This window comes from Dermochelys coriacea, chromosome 1, assembly GCF_009764565.3.
Source record: "Dermochelys coriacea isolate rDerCor1 chromosome 1, rDerCor1.pri.v4, whole genome shotgun sequence".
Classification (NCBI taxonomy): Eukaryota; Metazoa; Chordata; order Testudines; family Dermochelyidae; genus Dermochelys; species Dermochelys coriacea.
The window spans coordinates 205550760-205575600 of NC_050068.2; the positions used below are offsets into that span (position 1 = coordinate 205550760).

The 24841-nt window shown below is 46.5% G+C and overlaps 1 protein-coding gene across 3 annotated transcripts; it reads right to left on the minus strand.

Annotated features, from left to right (window-relative positions):
- Positions 1-338: 338 nt before the first annotated feature.
- POPDC2 (popeye domain containing 2) lies at positions 339-23195 on the minus strand. 3 transcript variants are annotated; one of them, XM_038387056.2, is made up of 4 exons: positions 22270-23195; positions 11596-11704; positions 8006-8381; positions 339-723 (listed from the first exon to the last, which is right to left on the minus strand). In XM_038387056.2, the coding sequence occupies exons 1-4, from the start codon at positions 22758-22760 to the stop codon at positions 638-640; spliced, it is 1062 nt and encodes a 353-aa protein (XP_038242984.1). In that variant the 5' UTR covers positions 22761-23195; the 3' UTR covers positions 339-637. The 3 variants fall into 3 exon arrangements, with proteins under 3 accessions (XP_038242984.1, XP_038242982.1, XP_043368438.1); XM_038387054.2 differs by having other exon boundaries at positions 339-713; positions 7927-8381; positions 22270-22793; XM_043512503.1 differs by lacking the exon at positions 339-723 and having other exon boundaries at positions 7869-8381; positions 22270-22793.
- Between the last annotated feature and the right edge of the window lie 1646 nt (positions 23196-24841).

A 24841-nucleotide genomic window follows, 5' to 3' on the forward strand; every position in this document is an offset into this window, starting at 1 on the left:
AGGGAATCTTTTCCCAACATCAGAAACTGGTACGTACTTCATTACTTAACTGTGGTTATCATAAATGAAAAGTGTTAAATCCTGGACATGGAATTTTAAGCCTGATAGGAATGGATGCCATGTATATCACTAGCACAAGTCCCATACCTCCCCACCCCACTCCCAATATGCACAAATACTAAAACTCTTAGGCTTTCTCTAATCCCATTTTCCTACTTCTAGAGCTCATGTGAAATCCTCTGAACATCAGCTTCTCCCCTCCAAGTCACTGAACCCTAGTTAATCAACACTTTCTTTAACTGGTGCCCTCAAATAAAAAGACTCCATGGACAGGATAATACTGCTGTGTTTCCAACACGTTTAATGGAGCTGATAACAGAGCTGTTAACAGACCATGGGGGTGAAAGACTAGAATACAAAAAGGAACACCCAGACATCCCTTGTGCCACTGTAGGTGAACAGAATGTGGTGTGGAAAGCGTCCAGCCATCACACTTTAGTCTCAGGCATATACTTCATGTGTTTGCAGGGGTGTTGTGTGGACATGTAGGTGCATGTTAATGAGTGTCTTTCTGGTTAGAGGTGTGTGAGCATACACACATGCGTGGGTCTTCCTGATCAAAATCGATTGTTGTGCCCTAGAGTTCTGGGGTCTGGGTGGGAGCCAGAGGGGCTCGTCCTTTGAAGAGGGCACAGGGGTAACTCCGGATAAGGCTTCCAGAAGCTGTGGGAGGAAAGGGAAAAAAAGAGGCTATTATTACAGCCACAGCTCTTATCATTTGCCAAACTCACCTAGGAGATAGTGTGGCCTGGTGGGGCCTACAGGGCACCCTACTGTTTTCCCTCTAAAATCAGTTTGTAAAATCTTTGTCATTTATAGTCACACAACAACAAACCAGTGTACATAGCCACAGATTTCATGAGCAACCCTACACTAACAACAACAAACCAGTGTACATAGCCACAGACTTCATGAGCAACCCTACACTAACAAAACCCTAGCTATCACGAGCAACTTTATGCTAACACAACAGTGGGCCTGATTCTCCATTGCTTTGGCCCTTTGCGTCATTATTTACACTGGTGCAAAGTGGATGTAAAATGCTTCCTGGTCATTTAGATGCCCACTTGACCCAAGTGGAAATGATTACATAAGCTGCAAGGTGGAGAAGAATTGGGCCCAATGCATACAGCACAAGCCCACTGAAGAAACCCTATAATAACCTCACAAGCATCTTACAATAACAAATCAGGGCAGCTGCCAAATGGAAAGGAGAAAACCACTTTTTAAAGAAAGCAGAGTTCAATTTCCCAGGGATTAGTCTAAACAAAAGTACATCTTTAAAATTATTTTAAAAATTATGCAGAATCTTTTGGCGGTATCTCTTTCAAACATCCACCCTGAATATCACCAGAACCTCACAGCCGATCTCATATGAATAATCAGAGAAAAGCTATTTTCACCATCAGGTCATCATCTGGTTTATTTTCTGATGTGTCACAGGGTGGATTATAAACTCTTTCAGGAGACAAGTGCTGAGCCAGCTAATACCATAAGAGAATAACTTACCTTTCAACAGCACTTTCTATCCCAAAGGATCCCAAAGCGTTTTGCAAACTCTGTGCACAAAAATAATTTCATACACCACAGAAAATCAGTGCTGTTGTAATAGTGCACAGCGATACCACATCACAGTTTAGGAACAGAAAATGAAAAAGAACATGGTATGTGAAAGAAACTGCAGGGGGAATTTAGGGAGATAGAATACAATTACCTAGGTTGGAATTTGGCCAGGAAAATGAGGTGAGCCCTGTGGATGGGAAAATACCAGGAAATCTTTACTTCCTACACCTGGTCAGGACCTAGTTTTGATGTTATTTATGAATGATGACACCTCGGAAGCACAGCAATCCCTGTATATGGAAGTGTGTCCCTGTTTCTCTGGTTTCAATGTATTATACTGCTTCTAAAGCAGAGGCTCCCAAACTGTGATCCCTGGTCCATTGGTGGTGTGCCAAGCATTTGCAGGTGCTCTATGAAGAGCTGACTAGCCAGAGAATGCTGCTGTTCCTCCTCCTTGTCTCCAGCTAAACTGCATTAAAAGAAGCTAAATACATCTTAAATACTTCCTAATGGGACTTTTCCATGGGGCGGGGGGCGGGGGGTAGTAGTAGCCTCAAGGATGTTATGTGAATGAGAGGGGGCATGCCCCATGCATTCACGAATGGAAGGGGAGGTGATCTGTGCAGTGGTGAATGGGAGGGGAGGTGGTTCCCAGTGATGGCATATGGGAGAACAGGTCTCCATGAAATAATCTCTATATTAAGATGTGGTCCACATTATGAAAATATTTGAGATGCTCTGCCCTCCAGCAATGGATAGGCACTTAAAAAAAATAGATAGATACCATAGTGGGCCATTATCACAATACAGATTGAGAGGGGAAAGCACCCCCTAATCAGTCATCAGCACCACTTTCCACAGCACCTTGACTTTCCTTGGAGGTTTCCCATCCAAGTACCAATACCACCTGATGCTGCTTTGCTTACAAGATCAAAGCCTGAGATAGTTTAGCTCCAGGCAAGTTTTAAAGGAAATCTTGAAGTGGAGGGAAATAGGTTAGTGTCCTCCCATCACACCCCACTTATCCCTTTTCCCCCCTTTTTAAATTCTTTTTGATGTACGAAAAAGGCCTTACATTTTCAATCAAAGTCAGGTGTTTTGTTTTGTTTTTTCCTGCTTGCTTTTTAGGGTCTTGTTAAACCTGATTATCCTAGAATACTCCATGAATGACTGGAGAAATGATTGCGTTCTTCCATGAGGGTAACAGACATGTGAAGCCTGAATGAAAGATGAAGTGCTTGTCATTTAGACCATTCAAAACTTTGATTTTCGTTTATTTCAGTTTACATCTATTTAATTCAAATGCCTGACAGTTAAAAGAAAAGCTCTTTTGTGAAAAATTCAGCAATCCAGCATTAAGGACGGAGATAGCTTCAAATCCACTTCTCCACATGCTTTAAAGTGTCCTTCAACAAAAACAGGGACTACCAGACTTGCCATTTCTGAAATTTCTCAGCTAAAAAACAAGCAAAGGGAATAAATTTGGTTTGGGTTTGGGGCTTGTTGTTGGCTTGTTGGTTGGTGGTTTTTGACAAAATCTTTGCAGGTCATCTTTATCCCGCATAAAGAAGCAAAAAGGGGCACCCACAAAGCCCCTTTTCAGCACTGGAGATATAGGGGCATTGTATGGAAGGCGAAGGATGGGCATTTGGCTCACTAAATTCAAGGTAAGGTTGGAAAACGGAAAGATTTCAGTCCTGTAGATAAAGTCTTTGTTGTTCTCATATGGGTTTTGAAAATGAATAAGGAAATTAGGCCAGAATAGCCTCCACACTCCAACACACACATCTTCTGTAAATAAAAGCAGCCATCTGGTATCTGAGGCTCATTTCATTTTCATGCTTCAACTAAGACACTGTACCATCACCATTGGAGCTGAGTGGCTTGCACTGGAGTATAGTGAGTAGCACTACAATCATAGAATCATAGAACTGGAAGGGACCTCGAGAGGTCATCTAGTCCAGTACCCTGCACTCAAGGCAGGACTAAGTATTGTCATTCTAGACCATCCCTGACAGGTATTTGTCCAACCTGCTCTTACAAATCCCCAATGATGGAGATTCCACAACTTCCCTGGGCAATTTATTCCAGTGCTTAACCACTCTGACAGTTAGAAAGTTTTTCCTAATGTCCAAACTAAACCACCCTTGCTTCTTGTCCTATCCTCAGATGTTAAGGAGAACAATTTCTCTCTCCACTCCTTGTAACAACCTTTTATGTACTTGAAAACTGTTATCATGTCCCCTCTCAGTCTTCTCATCTCCAGACTAAACAAACCCAGCTTTTTCAATCTTCCCTCATAGGTCATGTTTTCTAGACCTTTAATCATTTTTGTGGCTCTTCTCTGGACTTTCTCCAATGTGTCCACATCTTTCCTGAAATGTGGCGCCCAGAACTGGACACAATACTCCAGTTGAGGCCTAATCAGCATGGAGTAGAGCAGAAGAATTACTTCTTGTGTCTTGCTTACAATACTCCTGCTAATACATCCCAGAATGATGTTTGCTTTTTTTGCAACAGTGTTACACTGTTGACTCATATTTAGCTTGTGGTCCACTATGACCCCCAGATCCCTTTCCACAGTACTCCTTTCTAGGAAGTCATTTCCCATTTTGTATGTGTGCAGCTGATTGTTCCTTCCTAAGTGGAGGACTTTGCATTCGTCCTTATTGAATTTCATCCTATTTACTTCAGACCATTTCCTCAATTTGTCCAGCTCATTTTGAATTTTAATCCTATCCTCCAAAGCCCTTGCAGCCCCTCCCAGCTTGGTATCATCAGCAAACTTTATAAGTGTACTCTCTATGCCATTATCTAACTCTAAACAATGCCAGGACTAGCAGTGAAGGGCAATGACTGGCTACTGGATGGCAGTGAGAGCCACCAGAATGCAGTGAGTGGCCCGCAGAGCACAGAGACTGAGTGCTGGAAGGCAGCGTCTGGCCCTTGGAGTGAAGTTATTGCTACCAGAGCACAGTTGCCAGACACTAGAGTGCAGTGATCACCATGCTGGCAATATGGCTACACTGCAGCTGGAGGAGTAATTTCCAGTTTGACCAGACATACACAAGCTGGCTTCAATCAAGCTAGTGTGCTAAAAACAGCATAGCTGTGGCAGTGGGGGTTGCAGCATGGGGTTAGCCCCCTCCTCCCCCCAAGGGGAGCCTGCACCCCGGCCCCCTCCTGCACCCCAATCCCCTGCCCCAGCCCTAATCCCCCTCCCTCTGAACCCCTCGGTCCCAGCCAAGAGCACCCTTCTGCACCCCAAAACCCTCATCCCCAGTTCCACACCAGAGCCTTCACCCCCAGTCAGAGCCCTCACACCCCCTGTGCCTCAACCCCCTGCCCCAACCCAGAGCCCCCTCCTGCACCGTGAACCCCTCATTTCTGGACCCACCCAGGAGCCCGCCCCCCGTCCCACACCCCAACCCTTGAGCCAGCCAGGTGAAAATGAGTGAGTGAGTGAGTGAGGGTGGGGAGAGTGAGTGACAGAGGGAGGGGGGAATGGAGTGATTGGGGGCAGGATCGCAGCTAATGGGCATGGATTCGGAGGAGGGGCGGGCAGGGGGCGGCGCAAGGGTGTTCAGTTTGGTGCGGGTAGGAATTTGGCAACCCTATCCTATCACTGCCTCTGTGCAGTGCAGTAGCAGCCTGAAAGAGCCTGGGTGGGGAGGCAGCAGCAGCAGGCCGCCCCCTCCCCGTCCAGGCCCAGGTGTCAGGGACAGGGACTGAACAGGCTGGGGGGCAGGTGCAGCGGGAGAAGGACAGAGCCCCTCTCCCTGCCCCTAGCAGGCCAAGCAGAAACCTGGAATGGGAGGACTTGACCCCTGCATCCCCCCGATGCGTTGCCTAGGGGTGTAGGTGTACCCTTAGTTACTGGCCATGGGAAAGCAAAGGATACCTATTGCAGTGCAGTGACTGCAATCAACATTCAGCGACAGGTATCAGAGTAGTAGCCATGTTAGTCTGTATCAGCAAAAACAACAAGGAGTCCTTGTGGCACTTTAGAGACATGCATTTGTGCCACAAGGATGCCTCGTTGTTTTTACATTCAGCGAGTGGCTACATGTACCTCAGCCTGGAACTTAACCCCTGACCCTTTGGCTCAGAAGTTCCAGTACAAATTATTCCAGCATCTCTTTTTGTTCACAAATCTCTCTCAGCCTCCATTAGCCTCCACAGACCCCAGAAATTCTTCTTCTGCAGAGAGAGGAATGGGTGTGGGGAAGGATCTTAGGAAGACAGCGTGTTATTCCCATGCACCAGTGGCGGTAGTGAGGCAGGAAAGCCCAGTGCATTGCTGTAATGACACTCATGCAGGGGGGAATCCATGACATGCGGCCACCACACTCATCTCCTGTCAGCCAACCCAGGAATGTTTTAAGATAATGGCTATTGGAACACGGGCGCCTTGGCCAAACCCTTTCAATCTGGCTGAGTTGAGTCCAGGTAGAAACAAGGGGGTAGATTCTGTACTGTGGGGCAGCCCAGGGAGAGCAGGCACAAAGGTGGCTTTGAGCCATCTTTGTGCCCCTCAAATCCTGTGCCAGCTGGGGCAAGGTGCAGCCACCAGTCTAAATTAGAGCAGCCCTTGGGCTGTTCCAATTTACAACAGACTTACCCAAATTGCCTGTGGCCTGTTCTACAGCTGAAGCAGCCCAGAGTTTCCATGGTGCACAGTGCTATAGACTCCCCTGCTCCCTACCCACAGCACACCCCTGTGGCTGGGGCTGCAAGAGGGACAGCAGGGGCTGACCTTACACTGTTAATGCATAGGAGGATTCTCCCCTCCACTGGCTGTGGTACCTTTACAGCACCTATATGTCACTAGGGTGACAATTCAGGGAACAGAGCAGGGCCAGAATGTACCCCAAGAGTTTCTTGTAAGCTCTCAGTCTCTCTGTTCCAAAGCCTGAGATGATGTTTTTTTTAATTCACCTTGGTGCGCAGCCCTACCCTATAGATAAAAATGTTTCAGTTCTCCACTTGCCATGAATTTGTCTGGAGCCCTGGCGTCTGGCCTTAGCCTGTCCTCATTGACATCAGTGTAAGTCAGGAATAACCCCACTGAAGTCAACCAAGTCACACAAGGATAAGGCAGTGTGAGGACAGAATCAGGCACGCTGGGCCACAGCTTGCCAGTGGTGATACCCATGCAATCCCACCAAAGTCCTGAATTGTACTGAATTCACTGCAGTTGATCTCTTGTGACTGAAGGCAGAATTTGGCCTTTTGTGCTTTCTGGAAGCCATAGAGAATTCAAGGAGTACCACGGAGAAAGCCAGTGTTTGCATTCCCTGAAATTTCCCAAGCTCCCTTTAATTCAAAAGCATCCATACCCCACTCTCCTGCACTTTCCTCTGTATTCTTTATGGCCTGACAGGGTCAAAAAATCTGTTTATTTTCTGTCCTGTAGTTTTGTTCCAGGCCACCTGCTTGGGTACCAAGGAAAATGACTTGACACCCTTCATATCCCTCTCCTTGTTGTGTCTCCATTCTGCCTCAGCTTTACACCATTATTCAGTGTCATGCACCCTCCTCCCAAGACACGCTGGTTGTTCTAAGATTCCCTCAGATCTAGGGATACTGTAGCCTGACTGTATAATGTTAAGATTTACTGAGGCTACCAGAGCCTGAAGTCAGACCTTTAAACCAGGTTCTTCAGAAAGATTCTGTTATGAACCTCCTCAGGGGAAATACATCCGACTCAGCACATCTCATGAGATTCTAATGAGGAAGTGTTCTGAGAACGCTGTAGTGTGGAAATTTCACAACAGTCTTTGCAGCCTTTACTGGCAGCATTACCTCAGCTGATTTATTTTGGGTAAGTAACAAGATCATTGGGTAATTTCCCTGAAACTGGGATTCCCCTCATGCCCCAAAGCCCAGCTCTACATGGACCAATGTCTTGTGCTGATGAAGTTAACTTTGACAGGAAGCTACCCAGTGGGCGTTAATGACACAGGCAGGTCACCTTTCTTTATTCCTACCTAGCAATTGGGTTCCTGTTTACACAGTGCCCAATCCCTAAAGACTGAGTGGAGGCTGCCAGGATTCATGCCATTTACCAAGTTTGCAAGGAATCAAAGCATAAGCAAACTGGCCAAGGATTGGGAGACTTTAGTCCTCCCCTCCCCTAGGCAGAGTTAGTGCTAAGCTTTGCAAAGCCAGTCCCATTAGCCATCGCCTCCAAGGCCCAGGCAGAGATGGAAGTGTTTCCTTCCGCCAGCAAGCAAGTACTTACATGGGGATCCCACACAGGGTGACGTGTGCCCACGTTAGAAGTGCCCTCATTTCATATACTCCCCTTCGCTTACATAGTCCATAAAAGACCCTGACAACTCAGCAAAATCTTCCAACACAAGACTGGTAGAGTCCTCACCCAGCAGGGCACTGTCAGGCCGGGGCGCCTTGGGGTGGGCAGGAGGAGGAGGAGGGGCTGAGGCAGCTGTCTGGACAAAGGTGGGCATCGGACGATGGGGCACGGCCCGCTCCTCCCACTCTTCCAGCTCCTTCTCTGCCTCAGCATCCGAGGAGGCGGGTCCCAGGACGTGGTACAGGCTTGGTAAGCGGATGTCAAAGCGCAGGCCGAACTTAGTGAAGACCTTATCATTGAGGGCGTACAGCTTCTCCGAGATGTCGTAGCCAAGGAAGGCCGAGAAGAGACGGGCAATGTAGCGATCTTTTGCCAACAGGAGGTAGAGCTTCCTCCTTGGCCAGGTGATATAATTGCAGTCCGTCTCTGCTGTCAACGTGACCTGCAGAGGAAGGCGCGGGGAAGTGAGCACAATAATCCACACCGAACAGACTTTAGTTCCATCACTTTAAAGTGTGGTTCTGCTCTGAAAAGGAAATGGGGTCTCTTTTCCACCACAGAACTGCTCCCTGTGTGTAGGAGAGTAGGAGCTGCTGAGTTTACAGACTAAATAGGGCTTTTATTGCTTTCCAGTCCTGTTTTCTCCATGCAGAGCCAGTATGGCTCAGAGAGAGGGAGCTGCAGTCTGCTCTTTCCTGTGCATCATTAACACAACTGTTCAGTGAATTCCACGTGCAGAGCCAATCCTGCCACCCTCTCACCTTCAAATTATGCCCTCATTTGTACCTGTGCAATGCCACTGAAAAGACTAGAGTAGCACAAATGGCATTGTGAGCCTTCCTGTTCTGCAGAACTGTTACCATTGGGGAGAATAATTGATTTCAAGGGGGAGAGCTACATATAAAAACCGGTGGCTCTGTATTGCCTTTGCATAGCATTGTAATGGGCTTCCTCTCACTTGTTAGCTGGATGGAAGGTGTGCGTGGTTTCAGAATGGCTGGGAAATGGAAAATGAAATAAAGCTTTCTTTTGGAGGGTGGCATCACTTGTCACCAGCTTGAGGGATGGCAGGTGCTGCAGGCTGCATTCAAGTTTCCTAGATTGTTTTAGACAGTGGGGTCTCTCAACTTATTCCATTGGATACCTCCCAGGCTACCACCTCTGGGGTAAAACACAAGAGCTGTTTAACAATGCACTGCAACACACACCAGTTCAGGACAGTGAGGGAGGAAGGCTAGAGTATGCATTTGATACTGAGGGGGGTATTGCAGGAAGCAGAGCAAAATTATCTGAGTTGGAAGTTGGCCAGAACATTAGGGGTTTAACAGAGAGTTTGGGGTTTTTTAAAATCTTGCCCAGGGGAAAACAGGCTCTTTTTTGGGCTGTGGGATGGGGAAACATGTCAAAGGACCAAGCCTTCTTAGGCTGGAGCAAAGTATGGCACATCAAAGTGTAACTGAGACACAGCTATGTGAACAAGTGTTACAGCTGGGCCAAAATATCCTGGGGCCTCCCTGTGCGCTGCATACACAGGGGTCTCCTTGGCCAAGAACCATGACAGGGGCTGCTGGGAAGCCAAACAAGGCTGAGCTGCAGTGTGAGTCCTTGGGTTTGATATTTAATGCCACTGCCATGCAAGCAGCTGCCTTATGAAATACAGGAGGTAGAATATGAGAACTTCCCTAAGATGGGCTGTGAGTGAGTCAGGGTCATGTTGAAATGTAAAGTATCAGAGCCTCATTTTCCTAACAGTCAATTGAATCGCACCTGAAACAGCCCTCTTTCTCTCACACTGCATAAAGTGAAATAGAGTAATAACCCTCCCCCACCCCGAGGTCCTTCCAGGGCAGCCAGACAGACTCACTCATACTCTCTCTCTCGCTGCACCATCAGGCCTCATAGTTCAATGTTCTGGGGAAATACTGTAACTATGAAACCTGATCCAGTTAAGACTGCGAGCTAGCTGCTCTCTGAGTAGAAGACAAATCCAGGTCAGAATCCAGGCGGCAACCAGATTCTGTCACAGCTAATTAATCTTTTGCCATTCTCCATTCTGCACCAAATTGAAACAATTGAGCCCAACAGTGGAGGGGGAACTTAGACAAGGAACTTCTCCCCCATCCCCAAGGAAGGCCCCGAATAGAAATGTCCGCTTTTAGCCAAAATGTTTTTGGAGCAATGAATTAGATCTGAAGAAATGGGGTTGGGGTCTTCTGGGGAGTTACAGACCATACAGATTCACACCATGGGACTAAGCTGAGATGCAGAGAGGAGGGACTGACGTGTTAAATGGATTCAAAAACTGAGCATTGCGATTCATAGATTCATAGATACTAAAATCAGAACGGACCATTCTGATCATCTAGTCCGACCTCCTGCACAATGCAGCCCACAGAATCTCACCTACCCACTCCTACGAAAAACCTCACCTATGTCTCAGCTATTGATGTCCTCAAATCGTGGTTTAAAGACTTCAAGGAGCAGAGAATCCTCCAGCAAGTGACTGATGCCCCATGCTACAGAGGAAGGCGAAAAACCTCCAGGGCCTCTTCCAATCTAGCCTGGAGGAAAATTCCTTCCTAACCCCAAATATGGCGATCAGCTAAACCCTGAGCATATGGGCAAGATTCACCTCCCTCCAACTTCCCTCCAAAAATAAACCCTTCCCCAGAAATTGCCAAATTAACTTTTCAGACCAGAAAGCACCACAGGCAGCTTTCCAGGCCTACTGTCATCAAACCTGTCTTTCCCACCCCGAGTGGGAATTAGTAAAATCACATCGGACATGCCCTTTCTGGCATACTCTAGGTTCTGGCCATTCCTCTACTGACTGGCATCAGCCTACACCAGGCTGCAGAGAGATGAACCTATCCATCCACTTGTTAACCTTCTTGCAGAGTGGGAGGGACTCAATTCTGTGGTGTTGATGGGACAGACAGATGAAAACAAAAATCAAGAGGTTCCATTGCTACAAATAACAACGAGTGATTCAGTCCCAGGAGAACCCCCCATACCTTAAGGAGGGTTGTTTGCAGTTTGAAGGTACAGTAACTAGATTTGAATATAAACCATCCCCTTTCTCTCTCCCCACTTCCCCTCCCTGAGCTTCCCCGAGAATCATCATCATCCTCATCAAAAACTCAGATTTTTGAAAAATCAGCTATTTAAATCTTTACTGTCACTGTCACCCTTTCCCACAGCAGCAGCACACAGTTCTGCAATTCTTGTGAGGTTTCCCCTTTCATTGTGCAACACATTAATGCTGATATTAAAAATCACCATAATGGAAGCAGACCAGTGATCCATCTAGTCAAACATGCTGTCTCCCTGCCAATCAGAACCAGATCAATGATGCTGTTACTCTGGTATCCTAGGGTCAACCACAGCCAATGCTGGGTGTTTCAGAGGAAGGCAGAAATATGATAATGCATCTGATCATGCAATGCTGTACTATAACATGGTGGGTGTGGGGGAGGAATGTCTTCCAGACCTAGCTGTGTGACCTGCTGAGAGTTCAAAGCCTGAGGATTAACAACACTGCTCTGGCCCTCTCCATTACCTTCCATCTTCCCCCTCTCCACTTTCTCCTGCACATGTACAAAGCAATAAAGCCCAAGTCTGAGCAGTAGAGCTGCCAGGTGGTTGCGCTGAGTTACCTGGAACGTTCCCTCCTCAGAAGGTCGCAGTGACTCCCACTCTGGGGAGTCCAGGAACTGGTAGGGGAAGACATAGTGCAGGAACTGTCCATCCTGGCTCACTCTGACCCTAGACAGAGAACAGGAGAATGATGGGCTTAGGCCAGAAAAGGGCTGGTAGTGAACCAGTGTAACCTGTACAGAATCTGCTCAAAGAAGCTACATATACTCCATCCCTGTGTCAGTGCAGGATTGTTCCCTAGCGTATATTTATCTGGTGTCTTCTCCAGTCTAGTTACAAATGTCCCAGTTAATGAAGCTTCTATCCCTTCTCTTGGGAAATTGTTAATAGGCTAATATCATAGAGCTCACTGCCAGTATGTCTTTCCTGATACTCAGCCAACATTTTCCTTCTCTTATTGTCATCACAGTACTCCTTTGGCCCATTCTAAACCATTCCTCCTATCCTGGGGGTTTCTCCTCTTCAGCTACTTGGAGATGGTTAGTATGACTGCCCCTCAGCTGTCATCAGGACAAACTCTTCGTACCAATTTCTTTTCATCTCTCCTTCCAGTCCACTGATCATTTTTGTTGCCCTTTCCTCAACTCCTTTCAACTTATCTAATTTATTCAACTTCAAAGGGCAACAAAACTACCCAAAACTAAACCCCAGTGTAGTTGCATCAGGACCGTATAGGAAGGATCTATGCCCCCATGCTCCGTGACGTGATGCCTCTATTTATAAAGCCCAAAATCAAATTGGCTGTTGCTGTGGCCATATCACACAGCAAATTCAGACTTTGCTGTCCACTACTATTCAGTTTCTTTTGGCCTTCCATGTATCCCTCTCCCTTATTGCCACCGCAGCTGCCCAACAAAGTTAAGGTCAAACTTGTGACCAGCGCTGGTTCAAGCCTACAAAAGGGAGAAAGCCAGGTCTTGCAGTTCAGACACAGGATTTGGAGTCTGGAGACCTGGGTTTTGTTCCTGGCTCTGCCATTTAGTTGTGTGTGCTGGGGCAAGTCTCTTCCCTTCTCTATGCCTTAATTTTCCCATCTGAACAATGGCCATAGTGATTCTGCTGTCTCCCAGGGTAGCTGGGAGGTTCAATTCGTTCATGTTTGTAAAGTAGTTGGAGCTCTTGAGATTGAATGAGCCAGAGAAGGGCAAACTATTATTATCTGAACTTTCTAATCTGAACTCTGTACTTCTGAGGTTCCCCTCTTGCTGCTTTTAGACTATTGCTAGTATGGAACCCTGAAATAGCCTGCACAATAATGAAATAGTCAAGGCCCCTGCACTCCCTTTCTGTACAACAGCATACAGAGTGGAGCACAGTAATGCTCCACTGCAGTCTTTCCCCCATTCTCCTGCCCATCACCACAGCCTGCAGGGATAGCAAGATCTGGCATGGAGAGGCCAGAAGACGGAACTGGGGGTCCAGCGCCAGACCTGTGGAGCATATGCAGCTAGGCTCAGACTCACCCTCCATGCTACCCCCACATCTGTGGCAGTATGGCAGGACCAATAGCTTTGATGTAATTAGCTAACTTCCTTCAGCAGCACTCTGATCCCATGAAGGGGAGTCACAGAGCCCTCAGTACGAGGTAAGACAGTATTAACTTTCCACTGATTTTACCAGTAGGTTAGCTACAATTTTGAAGCAGGCTGCTGGATGCTGGATGTTGGCAGGGAGACAGATATTTGGCAGTAACCCTACTTAGCCACTTTCTCCCACTGCATTTTCTCTGTGGATTTGCTCCCCTTCACATTGCGCAGCAAGGGGCTGCAAGCAGGGTGGGGAAGGGAGCATATGGGCCTTAGTCACTGACTTTTTCCTTATTCAAAGAGAGCAGGTTATCTACCACACCCCAACCCCCCCCTTAGCGTAACCTTAAACCAGAACTCTTCCGCAGTTAAAATGGGAGACATGGTCTGAGCAAAGCCCTGGGAATTAGGATTTCTGGATTCTAGTCACAGCTCAGCCACCACAGACCCCCTAAATGAATTAGGGCTTCGCCACTCTGCATCTCAGTTTCCTGTGTAAAATGGTGGGGGGGGGGGAGTCACGGTGGGAGAGGGTTGTAAAGATTGTTTACAAAGCAAGTAAAAATCTAAAGAGCTGTACAAGCGCTAGTATTTTGATACACAGCTCAGACTATGAACAAAAAGCTCCATAGCATAAGGCACCCTCTGAGCCCACAGTGATTAGATTAGGTCTGTTCGATGAGCCAAGCAACTTATGGAAGCTTTAACAATCACTGTTTGTGTCATAAAAATAAAGGGAAGGGTAACCACCTTTCTGTATACAGTGCTATAAAATCCCTCCTGGCCAGAGGCAAAACCCTTTCACCTGTAAAGGGTTAAGAAGCTAGGATAACCTCGCTAACACCCGACCAAAATGACCAATGAGGAGACAAGATACTTTCAAATCGGGAGGGGGGGAAACAAAGGGTCTGTCTGTCTGTGTGATGCTTTTGCCGGGAACAGATCAGGAATGCAGTCTCAGAACTTCTGTTAGTTAGTAAGTAATCTAGCTAGAAATGCGTTAGATTTCCTTTTGATTAATGGCTGGTAAAATAAGCTGTGCTGGATGGAATGTATATTCCTGTTTTTGTGTCTTTTTGTAACTTAACGTTTTGCCTAGAGGGATTTTTTATGTTTTGAATCTGATTACCCTGTAAGGTATTTACCATCCTGATTTTACAGAGGTGATTCTTTTACCTTTTCTTTAATTAAAATTCTTCTTTTAAGAACCTGATTGATTTTTCATTGTTTTTAAGATCCAAGGGTTTGGGTCTGTGTTCACTTGTACAAATTGGTGAGGATTTTTATCAAGCCTTCCCCAGGAAAGGGGGTGTACGGTTTAGGGGATATTATTGGGGAAGACGTCTCTAAATGGGCTCTTTCCCTGTTCTTTGTTTAACACACTTGGTGGGGGCAGCATATGGTTCAAGGACAAGGCAAAGTTTGTACCTTGGGGAAGTTTTTAACCTAAGCTGGTAAGAATAAGCTTAGGGGGTCTTTCATGCAGGTCTGCACATCTGTACCCTAGAGTTCAGGGTGGGGAAGGAACCCTGACAGTTTGTGATGTGCTTTGAGATCCCCAAATGAAAGGTCTTAGCTAAGTGTAGAGTACTACTATTATCTTTGTTGTCTGATGAGCCTGCTATGCTCTGAAATTCCACCCAAGATGATGGAGGAAGGTGACAAACAGGAGGAGAAGGAAGAATAGCCCTTCCCCCACACACTATTTGTCCAGTAAGAAGAAATGATGGAAAGATCTGTGAATGGTTTGATTGTACGTGGGCCTAGTGTAGTCAACAAATATAGAAAGAATTTGGTCCTGAACCCTTTGGAAGTCCTGAAATCCTCATCAGAGCAGCAGGGCAGGAGATGGGTCTGCAGTACCAGAGAAATGATCTGGTGAGTTACAGACAGCTGGAATGCCAAGCAACGTTCTCAGCCTACCCCAGCCAAGCTCGCTATCTCACGCATGGGATTCTGGCAAGCCATTCTTGGAGCTAAACATGGCTCCCATTGATTCTTTCCTTTCTCTTGATCCGTTTCATTTTGTGTTGCTGCAGAGTGGCTGGCAGTGGGAGGTAACATAGGCTATATCTACACAGCAATGTAAGCCTAGTGTCAGGAAACCCTGGGCTTGAGCGTCTACATTGTATTTTAACCCTAAGTTGTGAATTTTCTGACCCATGCTCGAACTTAGGGCTCTGGCATCCACACTACAGGGCACAGACCCAAATCAAAGTAAACATATCCCAAAGTGCCTAACGCCTCCCACATGTCGACACTCTAGCCCTAGGAATGTGGCTCACTGTGGGAAAACTCTACCGCTCACCCTGTTTCCAAACTGTGTCGGTGCTATTGATGCCAATAAGGAACACACGAGTACATAAACTGCAGGATCAGCTCCCTTGGTGGCTGTCTCAGTAGAATGACAGCAGTTTGAGAAGGCTTTGTACTGAACTACCATCTAATCTGAGAATTGGGCTCCCCACATCTAGGCTGAGTCCCATAGCAGGGCAATGCCCATGTGCACCTGCTCAGACAGCTGCAGCGGCACAGGAGCTAGCAAACAGAGCTGTAAACAGGGGAGTTTGAGTGGGAGTTTGTATTGTGGTGCTTGTTTGGGGTTTGCTTTTGCTGGGGGGGGTGGTCTTTTTGGTGTGGCTTGTGTTTCCCAGATTAACAGGATTTAGGTGGGAAGGCGATGACAGATACGGAGGCAGCTGTGGGAATGACTCCTGTAGTGGAAGACACATTGAGGATGACTCAAAAAGAAAAGGAGTACTTGTGGCACCTTAGAGACTAACAAATTTATTAGAGCATAAGCTTTCGTGAGCTACAGCTCACTTCATCGGATGTGGAAGCTGTGGTATGTACATGATCCTGGAGGGGGGACCTGGTAAGAGTTTTTTCTGCATGAAATGCCATCTGATAGAGCTGATGGAGGAAAAGATCCGAGGTTTGGAGATGCAGGTGGAAAGTCTGGTTGAGTTTAGGAAAGGGTTTGAGCAGGTGATGGAGCAAAGATATGAGGTATCTGAAGGGAAAAGCTCAGACTTACAGATGGAAGCAGGGCTGGGGAATTTTGAGGGGACACTGGGTAAGGAAAGTGGTCAGTGGAAGCATGTGACTAAAAGAACCAGGCAGAGGAAAAGACAGGCTAGTGAAGGAAAAATAGAGCTTAGGAACAGGTTTGCAGAGTTGGAAAATGAAGAAGGGGCTCAGCAGGTAGTTGCTGAAGGTGGAAGGGTAAGGAAGAAGAGAAGAGAGGCTAGTCCTATACGAAAAGCAGAAGAGTCAAGGGAGACTACACCAAATATGAGCCCCAGGAGGATACAGGATGGGTGAAGAGAATTATAAGGGAAAATAGGAATGGAAAGGACTTGCAGCCAGAGGGAACAGGGGAAAGACTGGAGAATAGCACTGTCACCAGGAAAAGGCAGGTCTATGTGATTGGGGACTCTTTATTGAGAAGAATAGACAGGCCTGTAACTAGAGCTGATCCAGAGAATAGAAGGGTGTGCTGTCTTCCAAGTGCTAAGATACGGGGTGTAGATCTGAGGTTGAAAAGGATCCTAAAGGGAGCGGGAAAGAATCCCCTAATTATCCTTCATGTGGGAACAAATGATACGGCTAGATTCTCGCTGGAAAGTATTAAGGGAGACTATGCTAGGCTGGGGAAGACGCTTAAGGAAATTGAGGCTCAGGTGATCTTTAGTGGGATCCTTCCTGTTCCTAGAGAAGAGCAACAAAGGTGTGACAGGATTATGACTGTCAACAGATGGCTTAGGCAGTGGTGCTATAAGGAGGGCTTTGGGATGTATGGCCACTGGGAGGCATTCACGGACAGAGGACAGTTCTCTCGGGATGGACTTCATCTGAGTAGAGAAGGAAATAGACTTCTAGGATCAAGGCTGGCACAACTGATAAAGAGAGCTTTAAACTAGGAATTTGGGGGAGATGGTTGGGAGATGTCCAGGTAATCTCCACGCCAGATTTTAGCATTGAGAGGGAAGAAGACAAAGTAAGAAAGGATACAGCCCTGGGTAGGAGAATGTATATAAGGAGCGAGGGCGGTGTGGATACTAGTCTAATAGGTTACACTGGCTGTAGAATGACTGTGCCTACTAGGGTACAAAATGTGAGCGAGGCCAAACAGCAAAAATTAAGATGTTTGTACACCAATGCGAGGAGCCTAGGTAACAAAATGGAGGAACTAGAACTACTGGTGCAGGAAGTGAAACCAGATATTATAGGGATAACAGAAACATGGTGGAATAGTAGTCATGACTGGACTACAGGTATTGAAGGGTATGTGCTGTTTAGGAAAGACAGAAACAAAGGTAAAGGTGGTGGAGTAGCATTGTATATCAATGATGAGGTAGAATGTAAAGAAATAAGAAGCGATGCAATGGGTAAGACAGAGTCCGTCTGGGCAAAAATTACATTGGGGAAGATAACTAGTAAAGCCTCTCCTACGATAGTGCTTGGGGTGTGCTATAGACCTCCGGGATCTAATTTGGATATGGATAGAGCCCTTTCTAATGTTTTTAATAAAGTAAATGCTAATGGAAACTGCGTGATCATGGGAGACTTTAACTTTCCAGATATAGACTGGAGGACCAGTGCTAGTAATAATAACAGGGCTCAGATTTTCCTAGATGCGATAGCTGATGGATTCCTTCATCAAGTAGTTGCTGAACCAACTAGAGGGGATGCCATTTTAGATTTAATTTTGGTGAGTAGCGAGGACCTCATAGAAGAAATGGTTGTAGGGGATAATCTTGGCTCAAGTGATCATGAGCTAATTCAGTTCAAACTGAACGGAAGGATTAACAAAAATAAATCTGCAACTAGAGTTTTTGATTTCAAAAGGGCTGACTTTCAAAAATTAAGGAAATTAGTTAGGGAAGTGGATTGGACTGAAGAACTTATGGATCTAAAGGTAGAGGAGGCCTGGGATTACTTTAAATCAAAGCTGCAGAAGCTATCGGAAGCCTGTATCCCAAGAAAGGGGAAACAATTCATAGGAAGGAGTTGTAGACCAAGCTGAATGAGCAAGCATCTTAGAGAGGTGATTAAGAAGAAGCAGAAAGCATACAGAGAGTGGAAGATAGGAGGGATCAGCAAGGAAAGCTACCGAATTGAGGTCAGAACATGTAGGGATAAAGTGAGACAGGCTAAAAGTTGAGTAGAGTTGGACCTTGCAAAGGGAATTAAAACCAATAGTAAAAGGTTCTATAGCCATATAAATAAGAAGAAAACTAAGAAAGAAGAAGTGGGGTCACTAAACACTGAGGATGGAGTGGAGGTTAAAGATAATCTAGGCATGGCCCAATATCTAAACAAATACTTTGCCTCAGTCTTTAATAAGGCTAAAGAGGATCTTAGGGATAATGGTAGCATGACAAATGGGAATGAGGATATGGAGATAGATATTACCATATCTGAGGTAGAAGCGAAACTCAAACAGCTTAATGGGACTAAATCGGGGGGCCCAGATAATCTTCATCCAAGAATATTAAAGGAATTGGCACCTGAAATTGCAAGCCCATTAGCAAGAATTTTTAATGAATCTGTAAACTCAGGACTTGTACCGAATGATTGGAGAATTGCTAATATAGTTCCTATTTTTAAGAAAGGAAAAAAAAGTGATCCGGGTAACTACAGGCCAGTTAGTTTGACATCTGTAGTATGCAAGGTCTTGGAAAAAATTTTGAAGGAGAAATTAGTTAAGGACATTGAAGTCAATGGTAAATGGGATAAAATACAACATGGTTTTACAAAAGGTAGATTGTGCCAAACCAACCTAATCTCCTTTTTTGAAAAAGTAACAGATTTTTTAGATAAAGGAAATGCAGTGGATCTAATTTACCTAGATTTCAGTAAGGCATTTGATACCGTGCCACATGGGGAATTATTACTTAAATTGGAGAAGATGGGGATCAATATGAACATCAAAAGGTGGATAAGAAATTGGTTAAAGGGGAGACTGCAACGGGTCCTACTGAAAGGCGAACTGTCAGGTTGGAGGGAGGTTACCAGTGGAGTTCCTCAGGGATCGGTTTTGGGACCAATCTTATTTAATCTTTTTATTACTGACCTTGGCACAAAAAGTGGGAATGTACTAATAAAGTTTGCAGATGATACAAAGCTGGGAGGTATTGCCAATTCAGAGAAGGATCGGGATATTATACAGGAGGATCTGGATGACCTTGTAAACTGGAAGAATAGTAATAGGATGAAATTTAATAGTGAGAAGTGTAAGGTTATGCATTTAGGGATTAATAACAAGAATTTTAGTTATAAGATGGGGACGCATCAATTAGAAGTAACGGAAGAGGAGAAGGACCTTGGAGTATTGGTTGATCATAGGATGACTATGAGCTGCCAATGTGATATGGCTGTGAAAAAAGCTAATGCGGTTTTGGGATGCATCAGGAGAGGCATTTCCAGTAGGGATAAGGAGGTTTTAGTACCCTTATACAAGGCACTGGTGAGACCTCACCTAGAATACTGTGTACAGTTCTGGTCTCCCATGTTTAAAAAGGATGAATTCAAACTGGAGCAGTACAGAGAAGGGCTACTAGGATGATCCGAGGAATGGAAAACTTGTCTTATGAAAGGAGACTCAAGGAGCTTGGCTTGTTTAGCTTAACTAAAAGAAGGTTGAGGGGAGATATGATTGCTCTCTATAAATATATCAGAGGGATAAATACAGGAGAGGGAGAGGAATTATTTAAGATCAGCACCAATGTGGACACAAGAACAAATGGGTATAAACTGGCCACCAGGAAGTTTAAACTTGAAATTAGACGAAGGTTTCTAACCATTAGAGGAGTGAATAGCCTTCCAAGGAAAGCAGTGGGAGCAAAAGATCTATCTGGTTTTAAGATTCTACTTGATAAGTTTATGGAGGAGATGGTATGATAGGATAATGTGATTTTGGTAAGTAATTGATCTTTAAATATTCAGGGTAAATAGGACTAATCCCCTGAGATGGGATATTAGATGGATGGGATCTGAGTTACCCAGGAAAGAATTTTCTGTAGTATCTGGCTGGTGAATCTTGCCCATATGCTCAGGGTTTAGCTGATCACCATATTTGGGGTCAGGAAGGAATTTTCCTCCAGGGCAGATTGGAGAGGCCCTGGTGGTTTTTCGCCTTCCTCTGTAGCATGGGTCACAGGTCACTTGAGGGAGGCTTCTCTGCTCCTTGAAGTCTTTAAACCACGATTTGAGGACATCAATAGCTCAGACATAGGTGAGGTTTTTCGTAGGAGTGGGTGGATGAGATTCTGTGGCCTGCGCTGTGCAGGAGGTCGGACTAGATGATCAGAATGGTCCCTTCTGACCTTAGTAGGGGGGTTGGACTAGATGACCTTCTGGGGTCCCTTCCAACCCTGATATTCTATGATTCTATGATTCTATAGTATCTATGAATCTATGAATCTATAATTAGCCCATCAGTCTCCAGGGCTGCCAAACAGTTACAATGAAACTTTGCAATTCATAATTTTTAAAATGGGCTGTTCAATGAAGGTGTTTTTGTTTGTTTGTTTTTTTATTTATCTTTGTCTGTTTGTTTTTAAGTTTGACATAAAATGAAGGTATCACAGAAAACACACCCAACCAGCCTGGCTGGTGCTGGCTGCAGAGGGTGAAATGCATCACCCAGGGCTTGGGGTGTAGTGTGCTCCAGCACCCCTGGGATCCCTTATTCCTGCCCCTGCCACACTGTGGGAGGCAGAGAGAAGGGATCCTCAGGAGGCTGTGGGGAAGTTTTGGCGCTGGCTCCCTGTCCCCACCCTGCAGTGAACACTGCCAAATGCCCCTGCACATACATACCCCCGAGGGGGCCCAGAAGCAAGGGCCAGAGAACAGAGCAGGACCAAGCATCACCCTGCAGGGAGGGGAAGCAACAGAGCTCCCGGCTCAGCATGGCTGGAGATGGGATGATCCCCAACATCCTGGCAAGCAGCAGCCTCCTCCTGCCTGTGCGCTTTGCTCCCTGCTCCAGGCAAGCTCCGCCAGAGCGGGAAGTGGGAGTGTGCTCAGCCAGGCAGTAATGACACATCCAACCACTGTGCTGGCTGCCTGCAGCACTGCTCCTCTGCGGCCACAAACTCTGGGATAAATCCGGAGGACTTCCAGGACCCAAGTCAAGCTGGGGCCACATGCACACAGGAAAGCAATAGGGCTCGGACTCTAGGTCCCAGCTTACCACGGGCTCAGACTCTCCTGCCCTGGGTCTGAGTTCTTGGTTACCACATTTGCAGTGTTGACACAAAGTGTGTGTGTGGGGGGGAGGTTTGGTTTGAGCCCATGTTCAGACCCTGGCTTAAATTACTGTGTAGACAGACCCATAGTGCCACTTTTGCTTTTCTATATTTTGATATTTTGAATTGAAAACTAGACATGCTGCTAAAACTACTTCTTTGCCCAAGGCAAGTAAACATCACAAAGTCCTTCCTCATTAATACAGTTACTGCACTACACTACCTAATCAGACTCAGGCAGATGGAGGAATACACAATGATGTGCAGTGGTTCTCGAACTAAGGTCTGCGGATGTCCAGTGGTCCAATGGAACTCTTCCTGGTGGCCAACAGAATGAACTAGCATTGATGGATCAGGGCAGGAGGGCTGCCAGATGAGGTGAGATACATCAAAGGATTTTTCTCTTACCAAATGGCCCAGTTGTGAACCACTGGCTTTGGGCAAGGGGAGTGAGAGATGGAACCATTCCCTTCTAAGCTTTTGGCTGAGATAAACTGGTGAATTGCAGAGCAGTTCCTAGGAGACAGGCATCCATGTCACAAAAATTACCATTGTAAGTGGTACCCAAGAGACCACCGGATCAAAGAGGCCTCTCTGCTTTGCTCCAGCAAGCTGGTACAAGAGAAGCTTCACTACTGCTGCCTGGGTTGTACCTGTTCTATCGATAGAGGCCTTCAGACTCCAGCGCTGTAAATCATCACCTCCCACCAGCACTACGATTGCTTTAAAAATGGCAGGGAAAGAGATGAAAATCCTCCCCACATATCCCCAGGAAGGCCGACCAGACAGATTCATTGCTGCTAGCTCAATTCTACAAAACTATCCCTAAATATTAAGACGGATCAACATTTGAGGGCTGGGAAACATCTTGTCAGGACAGGGAACAGCCTACCTGCCAGAGAGCAGCAGAGACAGGCGGTTGATGGGTGTCTTGCCCTCCACAGCATAGTTCTGGTCTCTGGCCAGTGACAGGACCTGTTCTTCGCAGCATTTCACAATCTCTTTGTAGACCTCAAAGGGCACCTGCAAGGGCTGGCAGAGGGTCTTGTAGAGGAGGTCAAACTCTTCCAAGAAGGTGTGCTTGCGGAGCCGGTAAATCAGGTGAGCTAGCTGAAGCAAGCAGGCCATGACCAGCAGCATGTTCCACATGAAGATGTCTAGTCCACATGCATCCAGCCAGCCCCACAGAGTATAGCAGATGTAGCCAGTGGTCAGAAGGCTGAAGATATAGATGGAGCCAAAGATCCCACTTCCCCCCATGTAGCCTAGGAGGAGGATGCAATTGCCCAGGTGATAGGCTGCTCCCTCTACATTCTGCTTCCAGCCCTCACATAAAGGGGGTTGGAAAAGTATCTGGTCCCAAGGGGTGCTGTTTCCGCTCATCCTTCCCCTTTCCCCCACCCTCCTGGCCGTCCTGCTTTACAAATGAATTGTCATACAAAAATTACACAGACAGCTGTAATCGGAGCTGCCTGTCAGCTCCTCTCCCTGGAGCTCACTGGTTCCACTGGAACGCCCTTCAGAGCAACATTTTAAAAATAACTTTAAACTTGTTCGTACCAAAAAAAACCCCAAGCCAGAGAATCCAAATGGCTTATTTTTCTCTTTGCTGTTGGTGAGGTGCACGGTCTTGCCAGACGGCTTCCCCCACCAACTGCATTCAGGAGACAGAGCAGGGAAAGAGGTCCGAAGAATTCAGTCACAGAGTAAGGAGAGGGCTTCAGCTGGAGAATTCATCAGAGAATGGGAGTGGAAAGAGCTCCTGTTGCTTTCACTCTCCCCAGCCCTCCAGGAGTGAAAATAGAGACTGAGAGAGCGCAGCAGCGAGACAGAGAGGGAGGGGGAAGCAACAGGCACTTGTGTTGAATTTGGAATGTATATCACTTGGTAACGGAATGAAGAGAGACCCCAAATGGATAACCATGTTTGGAATCGAAATCCAAAGAACAAAGCCAGTGAGAGGAACAGAGAACAGACAGGCACTGGCCACTTAACATAACTCAGAGAACTAGATAAGCCCAACATGGAGGTGAGAAAGGAGAAAAGTAGCTAATTTATTACAGTGTGTATGGGGGGGGCGCTTACACTCTATTCCTCACTATTGTTTTGGAGCAAAGGAATGTCCATCATATTACAAAACCAGAAAGTCTATCTCCTTGCTGGGTGATAACTAATAGCAATAGGAGGATGCTAGCAAAGGAAAACATAGTCGGAATATTAGGAAATGCTTTCTAGGGAGGAGACCTGTCAGACTGTGGCATACCCTCCTAGGGGACATGGTGGCAACTCCATCATGTGGGACATTTAAATTTAGACTGGAGCGTATAATGTGGGCAATGATCCTGCTCTGAACACAGTGCAAACATGAATGTGTGAGGGGTGAATTTCAGTGGAGGAGCCAAGTCACACCTTTAACATTACGATGCTACAGGGCACAGGGGGATGGGGAACGTTAAGGGGACTGCTTGGAAATGTGCAATGGGCAAATTCTACCCTAGCATAGGATCCTCCCTCCTATCTCTAGCAGGCTCTGGGGAAGCTGTATTTCCATTCCAGAAATAGGAGGAAGGCACTGTGCAATTAGGGTGCACTTATCTACTCTGTGAGCAGGTCTTCTCTTTGGATCTATGTGATGCTGTATACAAACCCCACATTGGAGAGCATGGGGTTAAGGAGCAGCTTTGGGCCCAGGTCACCCCACCCAGACACTTGTACAAGCTGGAGGCAGGGTTTTTAAAAGGAGAGCAAAGCAGCTCAGAGGGGGGGCAGTGGAAGGGAGCAGACAGCTGCTGTAAGGGGAAAGTACTGCCTAGGAGCTCATTGCCTGGGACCTGCCAACACAGACTTGTGCAAACCCATAAAAGAGAAGCATGGGACAGATCGCGCTGGTCAGAGTGACTTATTCTGGGGAGCTAGAGGAGGCTGGGGTAGGAAGTGGTCTGGGGAGCAGTGGCTTTAGCTCCAAGGTGCTGCGTGGAGCTGCCCACCATTTATGCCCTGGACTGGAGCCTGGTGAACAGGGAGGGCCTGGAATCCCCTACCCACTCTGAAAGGACAATACTATAACAAGAGCCTTCACCTACTGAGATGCCAGCTGGAAAAGACTGTAACTGTTCAAGGGCCCAGCCCGCAAAGCTCCTGTGCAAAAGGGAAGGACTGGAAACAACTGGGGTGTGAACGCTCCAAGACAGGCATGCGCTTCAGCAGGGAGATGTCCCGCCAACCACTGCCTGACCACTAGGCAGCCCTGTCGGTGGTTCTGCACCTTCTACAATCCATGTTACAGCAGCAGCATGGCTGGTGTCAGCAAAGTTAGCTGGCAGCTACAGCAAGCACAGCAATGGAAGGAATGCCCACACCACAGGAAACATAACACCATCTTACACTTTTATAGCTCGCCGCAAACACATAGGGGCTTCATCCAGTACAGAAAGAAAAACATACCCCCTTGTTCACATATTTGA

Bases quoted from the DNA above. Each gene is read 5' to 3' on its own strand.
- POPDC2 (XM_038387054.2), bottom strand. From the start codon at position 22,760: ATGAGCGGAAACAGCACCCCTTGGGACCAGATACTTTTCCAACCCCCT. The intron at 11,705-22,269 runs GTAGGCTGTTCC...TTCTCTGTCTAG, and splicing joins TCTCTGCTGCTCTCTGGCAG to GGTCAGAGTGAGCCAGGATG. The intron at 8,382-11,595 runs GTAACTCAGCGC...CTTCCTCTGCAG, and splicing joins CTGAGGAGGGAACGTTCCAG to GTCACGTTGACAGCAGAGAC.